Here is a 23,573-nt window from a genome sequence, read left to right as displayed (position 1 = left end):
GGAGCTAAGGAATTACAGTTGCCAAAGAAATTCTTTTTTAAGCAACATTAATTCCTTAGTACATCTTTTCCTTAGCTACTGCTTGTTTTTGAAATTTTTATTTATTTTATAAATGAATTACATGTATTTATCGAATAAAAAAAAATTGTAGCACGAAGGTTCCACTTTTATTCGTAGGAGGCACTGGGAACGCAATGTAAGATACCTCGATGTATGAAACCGATGATGTAAGATACAGTATCTTACATGGTATCTTACACATGTAAGATACCAAGGTATCTTACCTACCCAACACTGGTAGATATGGGTAATGCAAACCAAGGTCTGTAGATTAATAGACGGCTGGGATCACTGAAATATAATAAAACTGGAAGCCGAACTTAGCGTCGCCGAGAGAGAGATTCAATGGATGGGCTTTTGTCCTTGTCGGTACAGTCACGTCAACTAAAGTTGGTTGAGACTGTACTGAAATATAATGTAACTTTTATATCGTGTAGTACTAGTTTGTTTTGACGTTGACTGTACAAGATTCAATGTGCGCATGCGTGAGTGAGAGGGAAAGCCATCCAATATATTGCTATCTCTAGCGACACTCCGTGCATTGGCTAAGCATAGGAGTTCACGTTCCAGTTTTATTATATTTCAGTGGCTGCAGTCCAATTCACAGGGCATTACAATTTAGAGCTTTTTTCCTCTACTGGTGGCGCTTGTAGAGCTTTTGTATGTGAAATCTATATAAAAAAAATTTGACAAGCGCCATTACCGGCAAAAAAAAGCCCTAAATTGTAAAAAATTTGCCCTGTGAATTGGACTGCTGGGATAAGGTCGTCGCACAAGCATCAAACATGGCCGACTTTTAGGCGCGCATTATTTAAACCATCTTTATAGCTTACATCTGGTCTATTACAGAAACAGTATACAACAAGAAGTTAACACTTAATTTTTTTCAATTAATAATTAATTAAATATTCTGAAAAATTGACAAAGTTATCAGACAGTTTAATATAAATAGTTGTAAAAAAGTGAAACAAAAGAAGAAGAAGAATAATATAATTTTTTCTTTTTCAATATAAAAATAAAATAATCGAATACAATTTTTTATCTGACAACAAAATATATTTTTCTGGCTTTAGTAGGCTTTTGCCTGTCGCATACTATAAATAAATGAATAAAATAACTCAATTAAAAGGTTTTTTAAAAATGGACAATTTTCCGAATACATTAAGAAGCTTGTTAAACTTGTTTTTAATTTTTTCTCGTTGTCTTTCTGACAGTATCCTTTTTTCTTATTCAACTCGTAATTCGCAGTCTAAACTAATATTTATTTTTTTTAAGCTTTCTACTTCCTAGTTTAAACTCGAAATTTCGTGGTGATAAAGACAATGTTGATTTTGAAGCATGAAATTAAATTTAATAACTCCTTCATTATATTTTTTTATTATTTCTGCTTGTAATTCATCAGCAAGAATTGATACTAAATGATCCTTATCCAAGTTTACTAGTGGCAATTCAATCTGCTGCTCATCACTTGGTAAACATTTGGTATTATTAGACTTTGGTAACTTGAATAAACTCTTTTTATTGTCAGTGGTATATTTATCTATGATTACATCAAGCAATGGTCTGGAAAAGGATTCACCTAAGTTTGTTGTTGACAACTGCTTTAGTGATTCACATGAAGTCTAATTAACATCATGTTCTAAAAAAAAAATAACTATTAATATTTTTTTATCAAGACAACTTTAATATAAGTTAAAATTCAATGTTTATTCTTACTCACGTCACTTGTATTTTGGTGAATTTTACTTAAAAAATCTATCAAAACATCACCAAACAAAGTTGGTACTGCATTTGGTTTTAATTTTTTTTGAGCCATCCTGACGATGTTGTTCATATTGAGATTCATTATGTTGGATCTTTATAAATATATCTGTAAATATCAATATTTTTTAACTAGTAAACTAATAATTTTGATCAGGAAAAAGAAAATCATTTGAAGAAATAATCTTACCTCACATAACGTTGAGCATGGTTTTATTTGGCTCACACCAGCACCAGTAGATCATTTTCGACGATGATCTAAATCTCTGGGGGAAGCAACCGATCGCACAACGTTGACGTACAATATTTATTCAATAAATAAATGATTAAATTTTGATGTTGAAATTTTTTTGACATGCCATACACTGTTTGTTTACATTGTGTGGTGAACATTAGGAGTGGGGAATAGCATCAAACATGGCTGACCGCGCATGCGCACTGAGTCATGCGACGACCTTATCCCAGCTAGTGATGTCGACTGATACGGTATTTGGTATTTTACCGGTATTAAATACGGTAAAATACGGTATTTGGTATCAAATTGAAATACCATACCAATATGCCTTTTACCGATTTTTCCATGTAAATACCGTAAAATACGAGTAAAATTTTCGATACGGTATTTTTACAACTATATAGGTGAAAATACGGTATTTTCTGTTTTTGGTACCAGCAAAAAAAAAATTTTTTTTTTTTTTTTTTTTCTTTCATATAAGTAATTTCTAGATTATCAACCGTGGCACTGGTTATTAATAGCGGCCATATTTGATATTTTGTTTTATTGTCAAATGTCAATTGCTCAGCTGTTTTTATTATATTGCACATTCCACATTGACATCATTATTTTAAAAGTCGATATAATAACAAATAAACTATTTAAGTGTCATGAAAATTTATTAATATAAATACTTCTTCCAATAATACTAACTTTTTTTATTTAAAAAAACCTTATTTTTTTAAGCACAAATATTTTTTTTTTTTTATATTTTAATTTTGCTATATAATTTATTTACTGAATTTATTTATTGAATTTATTTATCATCTATAACTTCGTATGTATTTAATTTTATTTATACAATAAAATCAAGTTATGTTCATATATTTTTTATTTTTCAATACCATGAGTAACATCTCTATAGTTGTAAATACGGTATTGGTATCGAAAATTTCACTGATACCGTATTTTTACATACAGATTATTGATACGGTATTGAATGGTAAATTACCGTATCAATACCGTATTTTGTACCGTATTTGGTATCAAAAATAAAATACCGGTATTTGCACATCACTAATCCCAGCCGTCTATTAATCTACAGACCTTGATGCAAACAATTAAAATGTGTATATACACCAACAATGATATATACAGCATATAGGGATCTGACCTATGGGCGGGGTTTAGTAGCACGCACACACACTAACCGTGTCCGTGAGCCAATATGGCGCATTCCGGATCCTTTTTGGCGCGTCATTTGAATAACAAATACAGTATTATTTAAGTGTTATTTTAGTGTTAGTCAAGAAGACTAGAGACCAGGAGAGTCAACTCCCTGTAGTGGGGGATAGGCTGGATGGGACCAAAAACGTCGTAAACTTTTACACAGGGGCAGGCTTTATAAAAACGCCGTTTCAGCGCTGTTGTCGACCCACGAACCACGCACACATGCACACTTGTATTGAATATAATACTTATAATACATATACTTAATAAATTAACAGTCTATTTAAATTAATTCCTTAATCACTTGCCACCAATATTTTTATTTATCATAAAAAATATGATATAGACTACAAATTAGATTATTTGGCTAAATCAATTATTTTATCATATATAAATTATTATATATGATAAATCAAAATATTGGTGGCAAATAATTGAAGAATTAATTTAGACTGTTAATTTATTTATTTGGTTCCATCCTTTTCTTAGAAAATATTTTCCATAATTAAACGATTAAATAGCTATTAGAAAATGTATCTAAGGGAAAGATGTGGCCAAATAAATTTATATGTTGTCTTGATTAATTTCTTGGCAACATTTTCTATAATAAATTAAAATATTTGTGGCGAATAGTTGAGCAATTTTTTTAGACTACGAAATAATTTATTTAGCTACATCCTTCTTTTAGCAAAAATTATTACATACAATCAATTAATTGTATAAATTTAGATAACAAACTTGTGGCGTATTTTGATATCAAATTGATATACGTAAAATAGTACAAATCAGCATTAAAATATCAACAACAATTGGGAACAATTTTGGTTCGCGAGACGCCGAAAGCGCCTCTCTGTGGCCAAATGTACAAGCCTTATTTCACGACATATTTTGTCCCATTCCCAATGTACATAGTTGACTCTCCTGGTTTCTAGTCTTCTTGGTGTTAGTGCACTAAAAGACGATCTAGTGTTTTCAAGTTTTTGTTTTTGATTAGGCACTTATTGGGCTCTCAAAAAATATAAAATTCTAAATTAAAATTATTTTTAGCGCGACTGATAAAATTCTCTCCTGAACATATATATATATATACCTATGTATTTATTTTTTTTTTATACGCTCTAAAAATATACTAGCCTCGACAATCATTTTTTAATAATCAATTTATTTATTAATATTTATAATATTAAATCTGTATACACTTGGCTACGACTCACTACCACCTCACTATTTGTGTGTGTTGGTATGTCCTGTACGTATTATATTATATTATCATGATTCCCAGATCCAGAAATAGTTTTCTAATCGGCCACCAGATGCCATGGTGAATAGGTCAGAACCAGTGTTGGGTAGGTATGATACCGGTGTATCATACAGCAGTATCATACACTGTATCATACAGTATGATACATCTCCATTATCATACGTCATGTATCATACATTAAGAGCGCCTCTACATTTCACTTTTTAAACTATTTTACTGACGCCATTTTGCCTATCCGCCATTATACACATATTTGGCGCCCAAAAACAATATGTCAACATCCAACATAATATGGAATCTCAAGAGTTTATTAATATTCATTAATAAATCAACTAACGAAAAATGATTGTGTGTATTTTATTTGAATAATCTCAAAAATTACAATAAAAAAATGAGATAATAGACATGATATGTGGGCAAGGAGGGTTAAAAGATATTTTCATTAGCTTGCAAAAAAAAAAACTAATAAATACAGTAGTTATGAGATTATAATCACATAGATAATTTAACATCACTCAGTATCACAAATATATGCAGTATTATTATATCATCACAGATAATGTAAAATCATAAAAATATCACAAATTGTATATTTCCCTGAATATGCTGTTGTTCATGAGAAACGTATTATATGAATCTGGGAGACCTATTTGCCAAGTTGACCTCTTTCATCATAATAGCATACTTGAATATATTCCAGGCGAACTCATGAGCCAATTTTTCAAAGAAGTCATAATATTAACTGTTAAATTATTTTCTCGTATAATGCTTTAATTCTAATAAAATTTTTTATACACGTTGATGAATTTATTTATTATTTATCGTGTAATAAAAAAAAAAGTTTGACAGCTTTGTACAGCACCCGTATTCTCAGGGCAAATTTTATACAATTTAGGGCTTCTTTTTGCCACTGATGGCGCTTATAAAATTTTTTTTATATAGATTTTACATATAAAAGCTCCACAAGCGCCACCGGTGGATGAAAAAAGCCCTAAATTGTAATGCCCTGTGAATACGGGTGCAGTAGTGTGAGTGAGAGTTTAATAAATCATTTAGTTCATTTTATAAAAAAAGAGGGCACTTTCAACTATCATACGCTTTATGTAGTATGATACGTATCATACGTATGATTGTATGATACCCCGAAAATCGTCGAATTACCCATCACTGGTCAGAACCCTATACAGTGCTATACAGGATTCATGTAAAATATACGTGAAATAGTGTGTAACCTCTTTACAGTCTACACTTGACACTTTGATTGGATAGTTGTTGATAGCAGTTGATAAATAGTTTATTTGATATCCTAATGACAGATAGATGTTGTGTTATGACTTTAACATCATAATTTGACATTGTTAATACACTCACAGTATTTTGTGTGATATTCTTTATACATACCCAAACACAACTCATAGTGGAAAACGAAAAAAAATATAGTTACATATTACACAAAATTCATCTTTTCTTTTTTTTTCGTCTCGTGTGTGTGAGTGTGAGTCTACAGCCGCAAGTTACTACACAAGTGACCCACTAGGAGGTTATAATTATTTTTTTTTAATTTCAGTTTATTATCAATAACAATTTTTAATTAACTAAATAATGTGGCATAAATCTATCAATATTATCTGATTATTTAATGATGAATATTTAAAAATTTTAAATTTAATCTCGAGGTAATAAAATATTATTTTTATTACTTTAATAAGTTTTTGTGCTAATGCGTATAACAACAAATATTATATTTTTATAGTGATTAATAAATTAGCATAATTATTGGTGCAAGAGAAAAAAATAATATAGTGATCTTTTTAAAAACCACAACTGTTGAATAGCTGTCAGTTGTTGAAGTACAATTAGTTGACTCTTATATTCCGAATGTTTTCCAAAGTTCATTTGATTTAATATTCTTACTAACATAAAACTTTGTTGAATATATATATTTGATTTTTTTTTCTCCTTTTATATATAATTAGTTTGTTAAAATATTATTGATAAATTTTGTCAGTTTCCATTGCTAAAACAACGATGTTTTGGATGATTGTAAATAATGTCTCATGGTACATATAGAAAACCAAAAAATAAACGTATGAAATTAAAAAAACGTCGTCGTAGAAAATTTAGAAAATTATAATAATGATTGGTGAGACATCTGAATTAGAAGAGGCATGTTTGCAAGCCCAAGATATGATAAATAAATTAACGAATACCCAACAAAAGTTAATAACTGACAATCAATTATCACAAAAATCTCAAGTAAATACAAAACAAAGTATTCAATCAAGATTAACACGCCTTTATTTTGATGAGTTATCAAAATTGCCACATGCAACACCAGATACTGTTTTAAATAATTTAGAAAATGAATGTGATTTATTGGGTCGTTTAGTACAACGTGACTGTCTTCATACATTAATTGTGAACCTTTATGCTGGTAACAAAGGATACTCATTAGGTATCAGAAATGATAATACAAACAAATTTGATAATAATAACTGTTTATTGGCCGAGACACAATTAATGGGGTATGAACAAGGTGAATTATTATCATGTATTGATAATGGACAGTTACCACCAATACTTGCTGAACAACTTGAATTAAATCATTCACATTTATTTTATGATGGTTGTATTATTGCTGAAATACGTGATTATAGAAAAACACATTTAAAAGCTGATATACACCATGTATTACTAAAACCAACAACACAAAGTGTTCTATCAGATGTAACTTCATTGACAAATGATGGTGAATGGAGTCATGAAGAAAGATTATTACTTGAATCACGTTTAATTGCAGCAACACAAGGACCATTATGTTTAGATCCAAATCCAGTATCAAGTTTAGCAACAACAAGATTACGTCAATCACGTACATTATTGAATGATCAACAATTAATAAGACAAGCAAAAAAATACTGCCAAGTAACAGCGAATCGTAAACGTAAACTTGAACAATTATCACAATTTGGTAATGATAGTGGTACAATTACAATACAAGATTTAATGCAAAGAGTTAGAGCTAAAAGAGGAGCTATTAGTGGTAGTTTATCAACAGCAGCATCATTATCATCATCAACATCATCGCTAACAACAACAACAACAACAACAACAACAACAACAATAACAGCAACAACAACAACAACAACAGCAACAACAACAACATTAAATTTAATAGCATCATGTCCACCTCCGTCACTTGTTAATCCACCACTGCTACCACCAACATCACCAATTGATGTTTTGAATTATGCCAAGGCATATGAACGACCACGTGAAACGAAAGATTGTCTAGCTCAACTTATTGAAGAATATATATTAGAAACAGAGCGTGGTCCAGGGCGTGTTTATCATATTAAGTTATCGATACTGCAAAGACCATCGAATTCTGAATATCTTGGTGAGCTTTATGTTGATAGAGACTATAAAGAGGGTGAAAAAAATGGCTCATCGTGTAGATTTACATTGGGTACAAGAGTACAAGCAAATCATTATATGCAACAGTTTACAGAAATATTTACTGAAGAAGGAAGAAAAAATGTACGAATAAAACATGTTGTACCGGGACAAGCACCACGGGTTACATGTACACCAGGAATGCAAAGAGCACAACAAGCTGCTGCTCAAGCGCAGCAACTTCTTCAACAACAACTTCTTCAGCAACAAATATTATCAAGAACTCAGGCACAATTAAACAATCCAAACACTGCCAAATCAGTACTTTCAGAAGCACTTAACAATACGAATTGTATACCAGATATTCAAGAATTATCACAAAATGATGGAATCACGGTACCATCACCAACACCAACAACAATAAACCCATTAACAACATCAATAACAACATTATTAACAACACCAACAATTACAACATCAACAATAACAACAGCAACAACAACAACAACAAATAGTAATATCTTAAATACAACAATAACAAAATTACCAAATCAAATACAAAGTATACAAACAATTCAGCCAGTTCAAAACTTAACAAATGGCTTAGGTAATTGTACAACAAATTTACACATTGATTCAACACAATTATCAGTTAATAATAATTCTGCACCATTAACTCTCACTGATGGTAATAGTATTAATGGTTCTGGGATATACGTACTTCAACAAAAATCATGTAACTCAGGACAGCAGAGTATTGTTGGTAGTACAAATAATACAACGACGAATTTGCCTGTACTACAAGCACAATTACAATCAACTCATCAACTTAATAATGTTGGTGAAATTATGGGAGGTCAAGGTGAAGTTTCTTTTAAAAAACACTCTTCAAATCCTGAAATAAGAGCTCTTGTTACCTCATTAATGAACTCAGCTGATCAATTTCAACAACAACAAGCTGCTGCTGCAATGAGTAGTAACAATCAGACACAACAAACTCCACAGGTAAAAATAATAATATAAATATTATGCAAAACATATCCTATAATACTAATTTTTATTTATTTTTTCATCAAAACAGCCAGCAATCAAAACAACAAACAACGCTGCAATACTAAGTTTGTTGAACAGTAGCCCAGCAAATTTAACACAACAAAAAATTCAAGGTCAAACACGTAGAATATCTTTGAATACAACACTATCACAACGTGTTATTGGCCATGGCAATATGATAACAGTACCAAGCACGACCGGTCAAGTGAGAGTTAGCTTTAGTCCAGCATTGACAAATCAACTTGCTGGTAAACAAACACCTGTTAAGGCAACAGCTGTTAGACTAGCACGTGTTCAAGATAATACATCATCCCTTGGGCTTTCAATGCCTGGATTATCAGCATTATTAGCAGGCACACCGTCAGCTGATAATCCAATACCTGGTATGAATGCTGCATCATCACTTTTAGAAAGATTGACTGCATCATCTAATCAAAATAATCAACCATTAAGTCCGTTAACAAGCCCACCCCCTGCAAATCTCAGTTTGCAGGGTGTTAATCTTACTAGTTTGCCAAATCCAATAAATGGACTTCAAAATGTTCAGGTAGAATATATTACTTCAGTATATTTTAAACTTTTTATTTATGAAATCCGTTATCAGGTATCTTTTCCGGGATTATCTCAATCAATTACGATGCCATTGAATGTATCAGCTACGACTGCCTCGGTAACGCCAGCTGGAGTTATTGTATCTTTGCCATTATCTACTAATTCTAATATATGCACAACTGTGTCAAGTGTAAGTAACTAGTATTTTTTAAAATTAATTTTATTCATTTTAAATGGAATTTTTTAAATTTGAATTATTTATTCAAACAGATGGTTGCTGCAACTGTTGTTACAACAGCTACTGCAGGATCTACTCCAACTGTAGTGATTGCGAATCCTCCCAATACTCACTTATCTTTACCTATTGGTGAGTTTCAAGAATTCTTCATTCATTTATTTATTTATTTAACGTTTTGCTGTATGCAATTGCTTGCTAAAGAATTATTTTTTACATGTTGTTACAATTATTTACAAAAAATTTGCAAGACAAATAATGAAATTATTTCCAATAATTCTTTTTATTGTACGTATGCATATTTCCATTTTTGCAAGACAATTGATGAAATTATTTTCAATAATTCTTTTTATTGTACGTATGCACATTTCCATTTTTTGAATATAAACTCAATTAAATCCGAGATAAACAATTTTTTTTTTAAATTGATCCGAGAATCTATTCACTGACAGATTGAGTGATAAGTTGACTCAGGACTTACCATGACTTTCAATATATATAAACAATACAAGAAAAAGTTTTTTCTACATAGCGTATTAGTAATAAAAAATTACGAATTGATAATTCCATCTTACTTTCACTGATGGACATTTTCAACTAATTTTTTTACAACGGATCAATTAAAATGCTAACTTATGCTAAATTTCAATAATTGACCTTGAAATATAACAATAAACAATTCAAAACTAAAACAAAAAATATTTATGTGTAAACGTGGAAAAAGTTCATTATTTTATCTCATATTTATGTTATATTAAAGCTCATAAAAAAATCTAGATAAATCATGAACTTTTTTATATCGTCATAATAACATTAAATATTGTTATTATTTTTTTTAGCACAAATATTACCATCTGGTGTCAAAGGCTTAACAAAACAAAATATACGTGCGACAAACGCTGTTGCTTTATCTCAGGTAAAAAAAAACTAGTACTAAATATTTAAAAAAAAAAAAAAAATTTTTTTTACAATATTTGTAATTTTACTTTTTTTTTTTTTATAATCAGAGTGGACACGCTATACAGCTAGTTGGTTCTCAACGAACTCGAATAAATCAAATGACACGTCAAATTCAATCAAATCATGCCAAGTCGACTGTTCTTCCCAATCAACTAGTCACTGTTTCGAAACCAGTTACCGGCAATCAATTAATATTATCTAGCAATAAACAAGTTTTAACTCCAATTATGAGTAAGTTTATTTCATATAATTATATTTAATAAACTTCAACATTATTCACAAAAAATGAAATTTATGGAAATACTATTATTATTTTTTAAATATAGCATCTACAAAACCAGTATTAATGGCAACACAAACAACACCGTCTTCCCAAGTTGTACCTGCAAATAAACATACACTATTAACAAAATCGTTGCATGCAATTGCCGGTGCAACTGGCCAAATTAATACTCAATCTCAAGGAATTGGAGTTGCAAGTTTCTCTCCTCAACAAGTAAGAGTTAATCAATTAAAAAAAAAATTAACAATAATAATTAACTATAATATTAACTATATATTAACTATTCAGATTAAATATATTTATTTATTATATTTCTTATATTTAAGATTCAACAATTACAACAGTGTTTAGTTGCTCAACAAAAAAACACAGTTGCTGCAAATAGTTCGCCCAATCGAACGCAAATATTGACAAGGAACAGTGCAACAACACCTAATAATGAAACCCTTTGAAGTTTATTATCAAGATGCATCGTTGTACGCATCAAAAATGATAATTCACTTCCTCAATAAATTGGAGTGTTCTTCCGTTCAAATCATGACTTTTCAAGATTTAATTATGATCAATTATTAAAAAGAACTTTTGAATAAGAAAAAACATTTTTTATTACAATCGTTATAATTTATTATTATTATTATTATTATTGTAATTTTATTATTAGAAAAAATTTTCTTCTGTTTACAATTTAAACAGAAGTTTGTACAATAGTGAAAAATAATTGTGTACAAAAGTGCTTAGTTAAAAAGAACTTAAAAAATCATGTGAAATGCTTATTAGGGGAAAAAAAATTGCAACACAAATGAGGTGAGTGCAATAAAAATTGAATTGATGAAAGTTATACTATGAATGTCGTTGGGGAAAAAAATTTTACCATAAGTTTTAATTATAATATATATATGTATATATTTACATATATTAAAAGGATATACATACAATCAACGATTATTTGTTTGATAAAAGTAAATAAATAATAACAAAAAAAAAACTCTGTAAAATGCACTTGAACATAAAAAGAAAAAAAATTTACCTGAAAAGTACAACGACTCTATGAAAAGAACACGAATAAATCACCTCCAAGTTATATACTTATATATATTTTTAAAAAATAACATAATATTTTATTTATATAATACGAATCATGACTGTTTTTTAAAATAGATGTTTATTTTTAATTTTTTTGATAAAGCTTTTTTGAAAATTGATAATTAGCGCAGAGGTTAAACATAACAATGAAAAAAAACTCTTTCGGCCTGAATTAAATTTCTAATGAACTTTAAAATAACAAATTTCAAGATCAACTCCTGAGAATAGACTATCAACACTCGCAAAGGCTTGCTCTCAATCATCTAAAACAATTTTTTACCTCACCAATATACATTTTTTTCATTTCAAAATCAAGACATACGCCAATTCAAATCGACAACAAAATATTTATAATTTATAGCAGTACATACCATTCAACACGTCTTCTCGTCCGAGTATTGAACTTTTTTAGTTCTCAACAGTCTCATTGGACTTTGTCAAGTCTTTTTTTTTAATTCTTATATTTTGCTGAGTCACTACCGCAACTTTTCAAAAAAAGTTGATTATAAATTCGAAAATATATTTTATCATTGACATAGGTATAATCATTTTTAAAAATAAACAACAGATTTAAGAAAATTAAAATATAATTTATTTTATTGTAAAATTCGTCTATTCAAAGATGAAAAGATATCTATTTAGAAAAATTTAAAAAAGATAACATTAAATTAAAATAAAATATTCAACAATTGACTTGTTTGAATCAAGAAATGAGCATAACAATTACTCCTTCTCAAGTTTTTTATCACAATCGGATATACCAAAGAATGACAATTTACACTATCAAATACTCCATAATTTTTATTTTGAATAAGTTGAAGGATAATCTTTAAAATAATAATTATCTTTTTTTTTGCCATATTCATATATACTACGTTTTTTTTTTCATATCAATAAGTCCATCACACTTGCATTATTTTGATTGATTAACAATGATTCATTACTGCTATGTTTTTTAATCAGTCCACTATTGAAAAAATCCATTAATTCTTATTAGTTTGGCAAGAAAATGATTTTAAAAATTCATACAAAGTTTTATTGATGTTCATTCGGATTCTTAATAATAAAATACTGCAATCACTGAAGGAATTTCAAAATCTGACCGTTTTGAGAATAAAATCAGGGTAAAATTATTTTTCTTGTCGTCTTGAAAAATTACTGGTCGTCTTCTGGTCTAGAATCTGGAGGGACTAAGAACTCTGAATTATCAGACGGCATAATGGATGATCTATCAACTGTCCATTCACTCTCGGGATCAGAAAAAATATTTGAATCATCCGTTGATATTTCAGGATGACCATTTATTTTTTGATCAGCTTCTTCGAGTTCATCTTCAGATAAAATGAAATTATTGGATTTCCTGTCGTTTGTACGTAAATTGTTTGTACTATCATTTTCATTTTCTGTATCTACTGTTGAAACTGAATATAACAAAAAGTGATATTTAAATTTATCAACTGATTTTATTATAATTGAAATGGATAAAATTAGCTTATATTACCTTCACCAACTGTATGTCGGGCAAGCCAACCTGGTTCATCCCAAGAAACTTCATCGTACTGACCCGATTTTAAAGAGACAATATTTCCTGGTGAAGTTGATGCAACATCAAAAATATCAGAAACTTGAATTTTTTTATTTTCATTAACATAATAATAGGCCATTAAAGTTTCTTGATCTGATGTGACCTGAAGAATATTTTCCAAAGTTCCATCGACACTTCCAAATTCTGATACATTTATAATACAGCTAGACTTCCTTGCATTATCCCATTGTTTGCTAAAAATTTAAATTAGAATAAAACTCATTATTACTCCCAGATCACTCCATCTTTTGCCGTACTACATTTCCAGAGAAATTCAGAAAAGGTTAAGTAATTATATATTCCAAAAATATTTTCACTAGCTTTTTCGTGTTTTTCAATTAAACTTACATATCATTGTACTTATGTGAAAAATCTTTTGGCTTGAAGAAGGGTGCATCTAATTCGTTGACAGAATCATGATTATAAATATCTGCAATATAAAATATCAATTATTTATTCAATAACAATAAGAAAAAAAATAATTACTATTTCAAAATATACTGGCGTAACATAGTTTACTCACAAGACTTGTATGGAAATTGGAGATAATAAATATTTATTGTTGGTAATATTAAGTTTAATTGTTCTACTAGGTACTTTGTAATTTCCACTAAACTTTTACGTAATTGTGGAGCATTTAATACAAATCTAAAGATAAAAAAAAGAAACAAACGATATTATTACTCAAGCTTTTGTGGGTTTAATGTATTACTTTTTTCATTTCGAATAAGAAAATAAATTCATAAAAATTGATAATATTGACTCACTTTGTTAGAGTAGCGTAAACAACATCAATAGGAAATGTGTATGGAAGGCTCAATATTGACAATAATTTCATTCCTTTGTACTTAAATAACCAATTAATAATACCCTTGTTTGCGGAATCGATAGCATCTTGAAATATTGTCATAACAGTATCAGGAAAATTAGCAACAAGTGCTTCTTGTCTATGTATTTTACATTCAACACATTCGGGATCATATTCCATACTTTCATCTAGTGATTCAGAAACAATAAATGTTGGTTGTACAGCAAGACAGCGATTACAATTTATCAAATTATTACGATGTAAAAATCTCAATGCATCATCAAAACCTTGTTTACACATATTAGATAAGATTTCAGGATTTGGTGGAAAAAGTATTCTCATAAATCTGTAAATATTTTGACGAGATAACTCAATGCTTGTATTTGCAAAATTTACCTGTAAATATAATTTTTAAGCATTTTATTGAATTATTAAGTATATCTATAAATAAATTGTTATTGGAAAAAATAAAAAAATTATTGACAATGTATTGAAGGTCAGGGTTTATCATTATTTAAAAAAAAAGAAAAAATAAAGTAAACAAGATTAAAAAAATTGAATAACAAAACAATGAATAATTGCAATTTATAATGATGAAAAATTTTATGAATAATCATATTTTAGTTATATATTTCCGAATATAACGATAATAAAAAACTTACATGAAAAAGTTGTGATGACGTATCCCGTGGACAGATATCACTCTCCCCACAGAACGGACTTATCGTTAATGTATTTTCATCTAAAGTTGGAAGATTATCACTAAAACCACCATCCATGTATCTAATTCCATGAAATCTCGGTGGCAAAATTCCAGAAAATAAAGGAATAAATGAACTAGCAAGAAGAGCCTATCAATAAAAATTAATAAACTCATTATCATTTAATTAAAAGACGAAAATAGTAATAAATAAAAAACAAAAAAAAAAAAAAGCAAATTATAAGGATAACTTTAAAAAATAATAAATGTAGAAATAAAAATACCTGAAAAAGATCTTCACGTGAATTGAACTGTGAGACAATAACATTTTTTCCATCATAAACTCTAGTCAAGGAAATATGCAATTTTCCACTTACTCGAATATGCGCATCATTTGGGAGATACTGAAATTATTATTATTATTATTTTAAGTTTTTGTTTTTATTGATTATCATAAAATCAACAAAGAAATAAATGAATGTTTTGTACCTTCTCTAGACTCTCCAACATAATCGCCTGCACATTGAATGAAGGACTAAAAGGCCCAAGTGTAGTTTTCCTTGCCTCCTTAGCGACTCTCAAAACATTACTTGCTATTGTTCCTGTAAAAAAAAAAAATTAATAATAAATCACTTATTTCATTTAATTGTACTTTTAATTAAACATCTTTGTATTTCAAAACGATTACGATATCTCTCTGATATCACATGCTATTGGCAAAATACTTAAATTAAAAAAAAATAAATAAATAAATTGAGATAAAGCAAAAATAATTGGTCTTTCTCTGGCATTTTGATATTCAAGTGCGTCATAACACACAGTTTGTGTCATAGATTTAATTGTTATGTAAACAAACACTCGAGGAAGCAAATATTTAACTATTTTTTTTTTAATTATCAGTTGATCGATGTTTTTATTTATTTTTTTTACGCAATTAATAAGAAAATATTTATTCTATTTTTAATTCGATTTGATTTTATTAAATTTTTTTTTTTTTTTATGTTTAATATCAAAGTCATCGATCATCGGATGTTGAAGATTAAAGTATAATGCACCTGACTTTAGACTTTACTCCGGAGTTTAGTCCAAATCTAGCAATGACCTCATGGAAGTGAAAAAAAAAAAATGATTGTATATACCAATTTATAATGTATTTTATTTAATTTGCTTATTATTATTATTATTATTATTTATCAGTAAAACAAGTTCATCGACATAGGACAAAGAAAACTTTATTAGTGTATAATTAATTCACGAAATTCAGATTAATATTAAATAAAGCACAACCTTGATCAGATTTATTATTGCAAAACTCATCACTCACATTGGTACATAAGTTTTTTTTTAATTTGATTATTTATTTATTTTCTGAGCGTTTGACCTACTTATCATTCAAACTATCATTTTACTCTATTTTTATATCATTTACATCGGATATTTTTTGCATTAAAAATTATTAGAATTTCATATCATTGATAAATATAGATCAACAAAACGAAAGTAATTTTTCAAAACAACAACAACAACATGAATGATATTTCCGCTTTGTTTATTAAACTTGTTTTGATATTGAATAATCAATTTTTACCAAACATGTTGATTGAGATATCGATGGAAATTTTTCTTAAAGGCATTTTCAGTGATAATTAGAAAATATAATCAAGTGTTGAAAACTTTGTAGTAGATTTTTTGAATAACATTTCCCAATCTCAATTCTCTTACTACTTTTTTTTGAATTTAGTTAATTTTAATTAATTCTTAATGTTGCCTACTATTTGGGATTTTTTTTTTTCTAATTTGTGCTGGTAACTTCATAAAAAATATTGATATCTATCAATTTTTATTAACTTTAATAGTTTCATTTTTTCTAAGACATCAATTCAAAATCGATAATTTTTTATACATTCAAGCATTAGATAAACAGTTTTTATGCTCGGTATATTTTAGAAATAATTAATTTTAAAATATGATTATTTTAAATTTTGTATTATGAACCGGATTTAGATAATAATTATAACAATTTTAATGAATTGATTGTATTTAATATAAATAACTGTAAATATCATAAGTCAGGGATGAATATAAACAAAAAACAATTAACTATTTAAAAAAAAAACAGTTTACTCACCGAGGGGTAAATCACAAAGAAGACAACAGGCTGCAATTGCACCAGCTGATGCCCCGCTGATTTTATCCAAGAGCAAATGAGGTGCATATTTTTTAAAACAAACAGCAACACCAACATGGTAAATACCCAAAAAACCACAACCAGCAAATGACAAATTCATTATTATTTTTTTGATTTGTCACTAGAGATAATATGACCATCAAAGTATTCTAAAATAAAATAAAAAAACAACAACATGACACAACTATTTTTCTATCTTATATATCTTTATAAAAAAAAAAAAAATAGAAACAAAAAAAATGGGTCAAGCGTGATACATTAAAATGAAGAGTATTATTTACGTGTAGTGAAATTTATATATATACCTATATATAAATTTAATAAATTGTATTTTAATGAAAAAAATATATAATAAAATTTACTATAATTAAAATTGTAAAAAGTGAGGAAAGTATGGGTTAGAGCTACGATTTTTAAGTAGTTTAATGAATGGAACTATGTAATAATAAAAAATTGTAAAACAAAAACGGATGAAAATCGTCATACTCACTGAATACAAGTAGAACAATAAAAACATTATAAATAATTATGTCAGCGAAAAATAACCTCAGTTTGAGAGATTACTTTTGATTTCAAGTATTTCAAGTAACGTAATAACAAGAAAAATATTAATAATGACGCGAATTCAAAAGAAGTTAATCTATTAATGACAGAAATTTATAAATAAAAATCTAGAGAATACTCATTAGAATTTTCTTCTTTAAATTAAGTTATCAATTATTGAAAAAAAAAAAAAATATATGACTGCTCGCAGACAAATTTAAGACCCTGCGGGATCCACCACCATAAAAATAAAGAAGAAAGGCTTTACATTTTTTGCCTCAACGGCTTAAATTATAGATTTAAAAACGTAGTTAAATTTTTATGAAATTGATTTTGACTTACAATCGCTTACTTAGTTTGAAAGCTAATGCAGTTGTTTTGATTTTTCGTATAGTAGACAAGACCAATACTACGACAGAACTGTTAATTTTTATAATTGTATAAAATGATTATATTTAAGTATAAAAATAGTAAAATCAGAACAAAACAAAAAAAAAATAAAAAAAAATAGGACATTAGCAGATTAAATTATTTAGCTCTGTGACAAGATGATAGGAAGATATTTTCTTTGTTTAAAAATATTATTAAAATAAGGTTATATACTTACACACGATTGATTATTATTAGTTGTTATTAATAAAAACAAAACATACGTAAGCAAAAATGTAACGTTTCACGACACCCGTTTTATGTGACGATGATTTCTTGTTGACAGTTGACACTCAAATGTTTACTAATACTTATAACTTGGGATATGCATAATAAATGTAGTACAAATCAGTACAAGTTGTAGCATCCAATGATTCAAGTCAGATCTAAGCAGATTCAAATATGTATTCAACTGAGCTGATTCAACTGACCGAGTAAGTAGTGACCGGTCCGCAAGGTAACTCCAACTCACAGCTGTGAGCTGACCATCTGACTCTGGCTCACTCCAACTCCGCAGTCCAGACTCCAGAGTAGGGATGTGCGATATCAGCCGATATATCGGAGGACCCGATATTCTGACGACGTTATTTTTATTCGATATAGGTACAAATGTTCGATATGTAGGCGTCAAATATTGGATATTTATTATTTGATATCATTTTCCAAATATCGTCACGAAAATATCGGCTATTGGTTTTTTAAAACGATGTCGAGGGTGCTTTCCTTTAATAAAAATTTTTTTTTCGTTTTGCAATTTCGCCCTGTAATACCGGCCAAAATTTTATAGGAAAAAGCTGTTTCTTGTAGTGGCAGTACTGACACATGACATTATTTTTTTGGGGCGCGGCCATTTTCCCCACTTGCAATTGGTACGACTTATAAAATTATCGAAAAAATAAATTACGAAGTGTAAACTTAGAGAATTATAATGTGCACCAATTATTATTGTCTCGAATTATAGTTTGTAAGAATCGTATTGTTTCAATTGTTCAAACTGATGAAAAAGTAAACGATAAAATTATTATTTTGGAGAAAAACCATTTTGTAGAATTTTAATTTTAATATATTGCAAATAATATGTATTTGATAAAAACCGAATATGAAAAAACATAAAATGTAAAGTAATAGATTATGCATAGTTCAGAATTGTCAATGGCTAGGTTTTCTAAATTTAGTAATTATTTATTTATCGAAATGGAAAAACTTAGATAATAAAATACATAGAATTAGAAAAATATAGAAATACAAGTGTGCTGAAGTGCAAAAAGTTCGACAGTGCAAGTTCAGTGTTTTCAGTCGATAATGTGATGGTAAAAGCGAAAATACAGTTGACTTAGAAATCTTTTTTACCTACTACAAAAATAATCTCATGGTAAATATAGAATACAAAACTAAGACTGAAATCCAAAAAAACATTTAAATATCCTTAAATAAAAAAAGCATTGGTGTCATGGCGTCGCATTTTGCGTGCGCATCCAAATTTGAACTTGGCGCTTCATTTTTCAAACTTAGCGCCTCATTTTTGAATTTACTGGAATCTGATTGGGGTATCAGAAGGTCACGTGCATGTCGTATAAATTGATATAGGTGGCGCTAATTGCATATACATATGTATGTGTGTGTTGACATATGTGATTATAACAACATTTTATATCTGTCAAAAAATATTAATGCCTATAACCTTCAAATGATTGACCAATATTTAATTGAATTGTTATAAATAAAAGAGTAGCTAATGTGTTATAAATAAAAAAATAACGAAAAATTGAAAAAAAAAACTACATCCAAACACAAAAAAAAAGATAGATTCATTTTTAAATAGGGCACGCGAACCTGTAAGAATGAAATCAAGATTTGTACATGCATAATTAACAATAATAACAAAGTATTGTTAATTAAAATTTTGAAGTAATCAGATTTTTTTATTCAATCATTATTGAAGTACGAAACCTGCATTCATTGGTTTGAATAAACTTACGACATTCTCTTCAAGAAAAAAAAAAAATAATTCAACAATATTTATAAATAAATGTTAACAATTGTTCGAGGTGACATGCAATCGTTAATTAACAATTTTTCATATTATTTTCCACTGAAGTACGAATTCTGCTATTATCAGCCAACGTTTTTCTCTCCAAAGATAAAAAAAGAATTATTTAAAAGGATTATTCTATTATTTTGAGGTGTCATGTAATTGTTTAATAACAATTCCATGGTGCCTTAAAAAATAAATGTTATTGAATGATTTGTTTTTACTCTTAAAGAAAAAGTCATGGGTTAATTTATATTAATAATAACAGAATTTGTCCTTCAATTGAAAAGAATAGAAAAAAATTATTTGACGAAAATTGATTATTAACAAATGCATGGCACCTCGAATAATAAATAATGATAGATAATTTTTTTCTTTATTCTCGAAAAAAAAGTCATGAGCTTATTTGAATCAATGAAAGCAGAATTCGCACTTTAATAGTATTAAAAAAAAAATAGTTTACTCAAGAATTCAAATTTACAATACTTTGTTAAATAATCAGAATATTTTGTACTAATTTGTACCTCATTTTTACCTCAAAAACAACGACAAAAATAAAATATTTGCTCTAAAATGTTCATATACAAACGCATGGGGTCTTTTTAATTGAATTCTTATCTAATTTAAAGAAAAGAGCAGAATAGCTATTTTGCACTCATAAAATCGGAATTCATACATCAATAATAATAACAAAATATTGTGAATTAAAATTTGGAGTAAGCTATTTCTTCTTACAATAAATAGCAGATGATGACAGACGATAGATGAAAAAAAATTCTTGAACGACAATTATTTACTAACAGTTGCATATTGCCTTCAATAAAAAATATTTTTAAAATTTTAAACAATTTTTTATTATTTTTGATGAAAAAGACGTGAGCTAAAAAATTTTAATTTACAATCTATGTTATTGTTATTGAGGTGTAACTTTTTATTTTATTGATACAAGTTGTAGCTTTTCCCTGGTGGAAATATTACTCCGGCATTACTCCGACATGAGATTGATGCCGGAGTAATTTCGTCAGCATGAAATTAGTACCGGCAAAATTATTTCGGCATGAGATCAAAGAAGGAGACAAAAATCCAGCATTGATCTCATGTCAGAGTAATTTCTCAAGAAATGGACCAAAAACGGAGTAATGCCGGAGAAATATTTCCACCAGAATTGCCCTTTTCTTTGAAATAGATAGGAAATAAATGGAAAAAGGATTCATCATTTAAAGCACATATTGTATAAACATTTTTTGGAGTAACTTTTTTTTTTTTTTGTCGTTATTCTTCAGGTGAATAATACCGATGTTAATAGCACAAATATATCTTCTTTTCATAAAGGTTTTACTTAGAATTTTGTAAAATATTCATTCGTTTTTCTTTTTCTTTTGTTTCTGTATTTTCATTACTTTTTCTCTTGTTGTTTCTAATAATTTATGCTTTTCTCGACCGTCTTGACGAAACCTGATACTCGTTTTTCTAAAAAAAAAAAAATTTTAAGGCTCAGACGGGACTTGAACCCGTTATTGAGGCAGTTCCTTCAATACTTCCAAAGCTGTGTAGTCCTTTTTAAGGCTCGGACGGGACTTGAACCCGTTATTGAGGCAGTTCTCTCAATACTTCCAAAGCTGTGTAGTCCTTTTTTCTATTCTTTTTTCTTTGACTTCAACTGCTTTTATTATTATCCTATCTTCATTCGCGTTTAGTATTATATGTTTTTATTCCGAAGAACGACCGTCCGTTGCTTACTCGGTTTATATGTTATTACTTACGAAAAATTTTTAATTGCTCACGGGTCCCGTACCCGGTATTGCGTTATACCTATTCACGTTTATTTTTACGTGTTTTTATTCCGATGCACGACCGTCCGTGGCTTACTCGCTTTTTGTATTGTAATTGTCATTTTTTCTTGTCTGTAAGGCTGCTCTCTTGTCAGCTCGTTGTGTCTGCAGAGTAGCTCGCCTGTCACCTCATCATCTTTATTCTTGTATTTTTCGTTTTATTTTGTTTTGTTACTTTTTCGCGCGATTTAAAGAGTTTAAAATTCGTTTTAGTCAAGTATCTTATCTAGGAAAGCGTCTAATTGTATTTCTTCGATTTTCTTTTTGTTTTTGTTTTTGTTTTTTTTTTTTTTTGTTTACTTGTAGATGTTATTTTTTTTTTATTATTTTGATTTCTAATAACTTTTTTTATTATTTTAATTTCTAATAACCTTTTTATTATTCTAATTTTCAATAACGGATAGTGCGGTCTTAAAATTTACTTATTAAAAAAAAATTTTTTTATTATTCATTCGATTGTTTGTTTGTTTTATTTTATTTTTGAATATTTATTTATTCGTTTATTTTATTTTCCGATTTTTTTTTTTTTTTTTTTTTTTGAATGTACGTATTTTATTTGTAGAGAAACTAATTATCACGAGGAGTTTGTCGTTATTTTAGGGAGAACCGGTTTATATGTAACTCGTGTAACTAATTCCTATTTGATTATTAATTGATTTTAGAATAATTTTCTTCGTTTTTCTTTACAAATATTGTCTCGATAAATGTTTAGATTTTATTTTATTTTACTTTATATTTTCTTTCAGTCTGTATTATTCTTGCACAAAATTGTAAATTTAAGATATACTAAATTAATTTGTTATCGGTAAAAATGATTTTCTTTAAAAAAAATTTACTCTGATTGGCACTTTTCACTTTTATAAAGTAATTTTATTATTGTTACCTTGAATGTACGTTTTTATAAGTTGTTGTCGTTTGTGAAGTGTTTATTCTGTTCAGGCACCATTTGTTACGTTTATGGGCCTTATTTGATTTTCGTCACTTTTAATTTTCTATTTTTTTTTTTTTTGATTACTATTCTCCTCTTTGTCTCTACCTCTACTTTGTTTTGCCGTGTCTCAACAGTTTGGGCGCCATTTTGTTATGTCCGAAGTACCCCTTATCATTGTACATGTAATTGTTATTCGACCCTAAACCTTTCGGTCAACAGGTCAGGTCCACAGCGTAGTAGGTAAAGGTAAGAGAAGAAAAGTAGTAATGTTGTTGATTTTGGTTTTTTAATAATAACGATTAACTATATTTATTTAAACAATGTGAATTGATGGTACAATAGTTGACAGTAGATATTACAAGTTGTAGTGTTTAATTCTAACGTACGTTCTGTCGAGTTACAATGTGTCTGATAAGTAATTACAAAGATTTTAAGTC

The 23,573-nt window shown here is 28.3% G+C and overlaps 2 protein-coding genes and 1 long non-coding RNA gene across 5 annotated transcripts; 1 reads left to right on the top strand and 2 right to left on the bottom strand.

The window, feature by feature from the left end:
- Positions 1 to 1,581: 1,581 nt before the first annotated feature.
- Positions 1,582 to 2,289, bottom strand: LOC122849951. The gene is made up of 3 exons (XR_006373609.1): positions 2,012 to 2,289; positions 1,781 to 1,930; positions 1,582 to 1,699 (listed from the first exon to the last, which is right to left on the bottom strand). It is a non-coding gene; the product is annotated as an uncharacterized LOC122849951 (long non-coding RNA).
- Positions 2,290 to 5,705: 3,416 nt separating this feature from the next.
- Positions 5,706 to 12,094, top strand: LOC122849342 (transcription factor SPT20 homolog). Its single transcript, XM_044148037.1, has 8 exons — positions 5,706 to 8,927; positions 9,004 to 9,522; positions 9,580 to 9,717; positions 9,798 to 9,894; positions 10,602 to 10,678; positions 10,770 to 10,953; positions 11,049 to 11,218; positions 11,332 to 12,094. Exons 1-8 carry the CDS (start codon positions 6,663 to 6,665, stop codon positions 11,455 to 11,457), a joined length of 3,576 nt encoding a protein of 1,191 aa, XP_044003972.1. The 5' UTR covers positions 5,706 to 6,662; the 3' UTR covers positions 11,458 to 12,094.
- Positions 12,095 to 12,657: 563 nt separating this feature from the next.
- On the bottom strand, positions 12,658 to 21,853 carry LOC122849599 (1-acylglycerol-3-phosphate O-acyltransferase Pnpla3-like). 3 transcript variants are annotated; one of them, XM_044148385.1, is made up of 10 exons: positions 18,255 to 21,853; positions 17,310 to 17,518; positions 15,671 to 15,783; positions 15,466 to 15,585; positions 15,144 to 15,332; positions 14,441 to 14,877; positions 14,197 to 14,321; positions 14,022 to 14,103; positions 13,590 to 13,867; positions 12,658 to 13,509 (listed from the first exon to the last, which is right to left on the bottom strand). In XM_044148385.1, the coding sequence occupies exons 2-10, from the start codon at positions 17,467 to 17,469 to the stop codon at positions 13,244 to 13,246; spliced, it is 1,770 nt and encodes a 589-aa protein (XP_044004320.1). In that variant the 5' UTR covers positions 17,470 to 17,518; positions 18,255 to 21,853; the 3' UTR covers positions 12,658 to 13,243. The 3 variants fall into 3 exon arrangements, with proteins under 3 accessions (XP_044004320.1, XP_044004304.1, XP_044004312.1); XM_044148369.1 differs by having other exon boundaries at positions 18,520 to 21,853; XM_044148377.1 differs by having other exon boundaries at positions 18,566 to 21,853.
- Positions 21,854 to 23,573: the final 1,720 nt, after the last annotated feature.

The sequence above is a fragment of the Aphidius gifuensis genome, linkage group LG1 (genome assembly GCF_014905175.1).
Source record: "Aphidius gifuensis isolate YNYX2018 linkage group LG1, ASM1490517v1, whole genome shotgun sequence".
In the NCBI taxonomy this organism is placed as follows: domain Eukaryota; kingdom Metazoa; phylum Arthropoda; class Insecta; order Hymenoptera; family Braconidae; genus Aphidius; species Aphidius gifuensis.
This window is presented reverse-complemented; position numbering and strand designations above follow the sequence as displayed.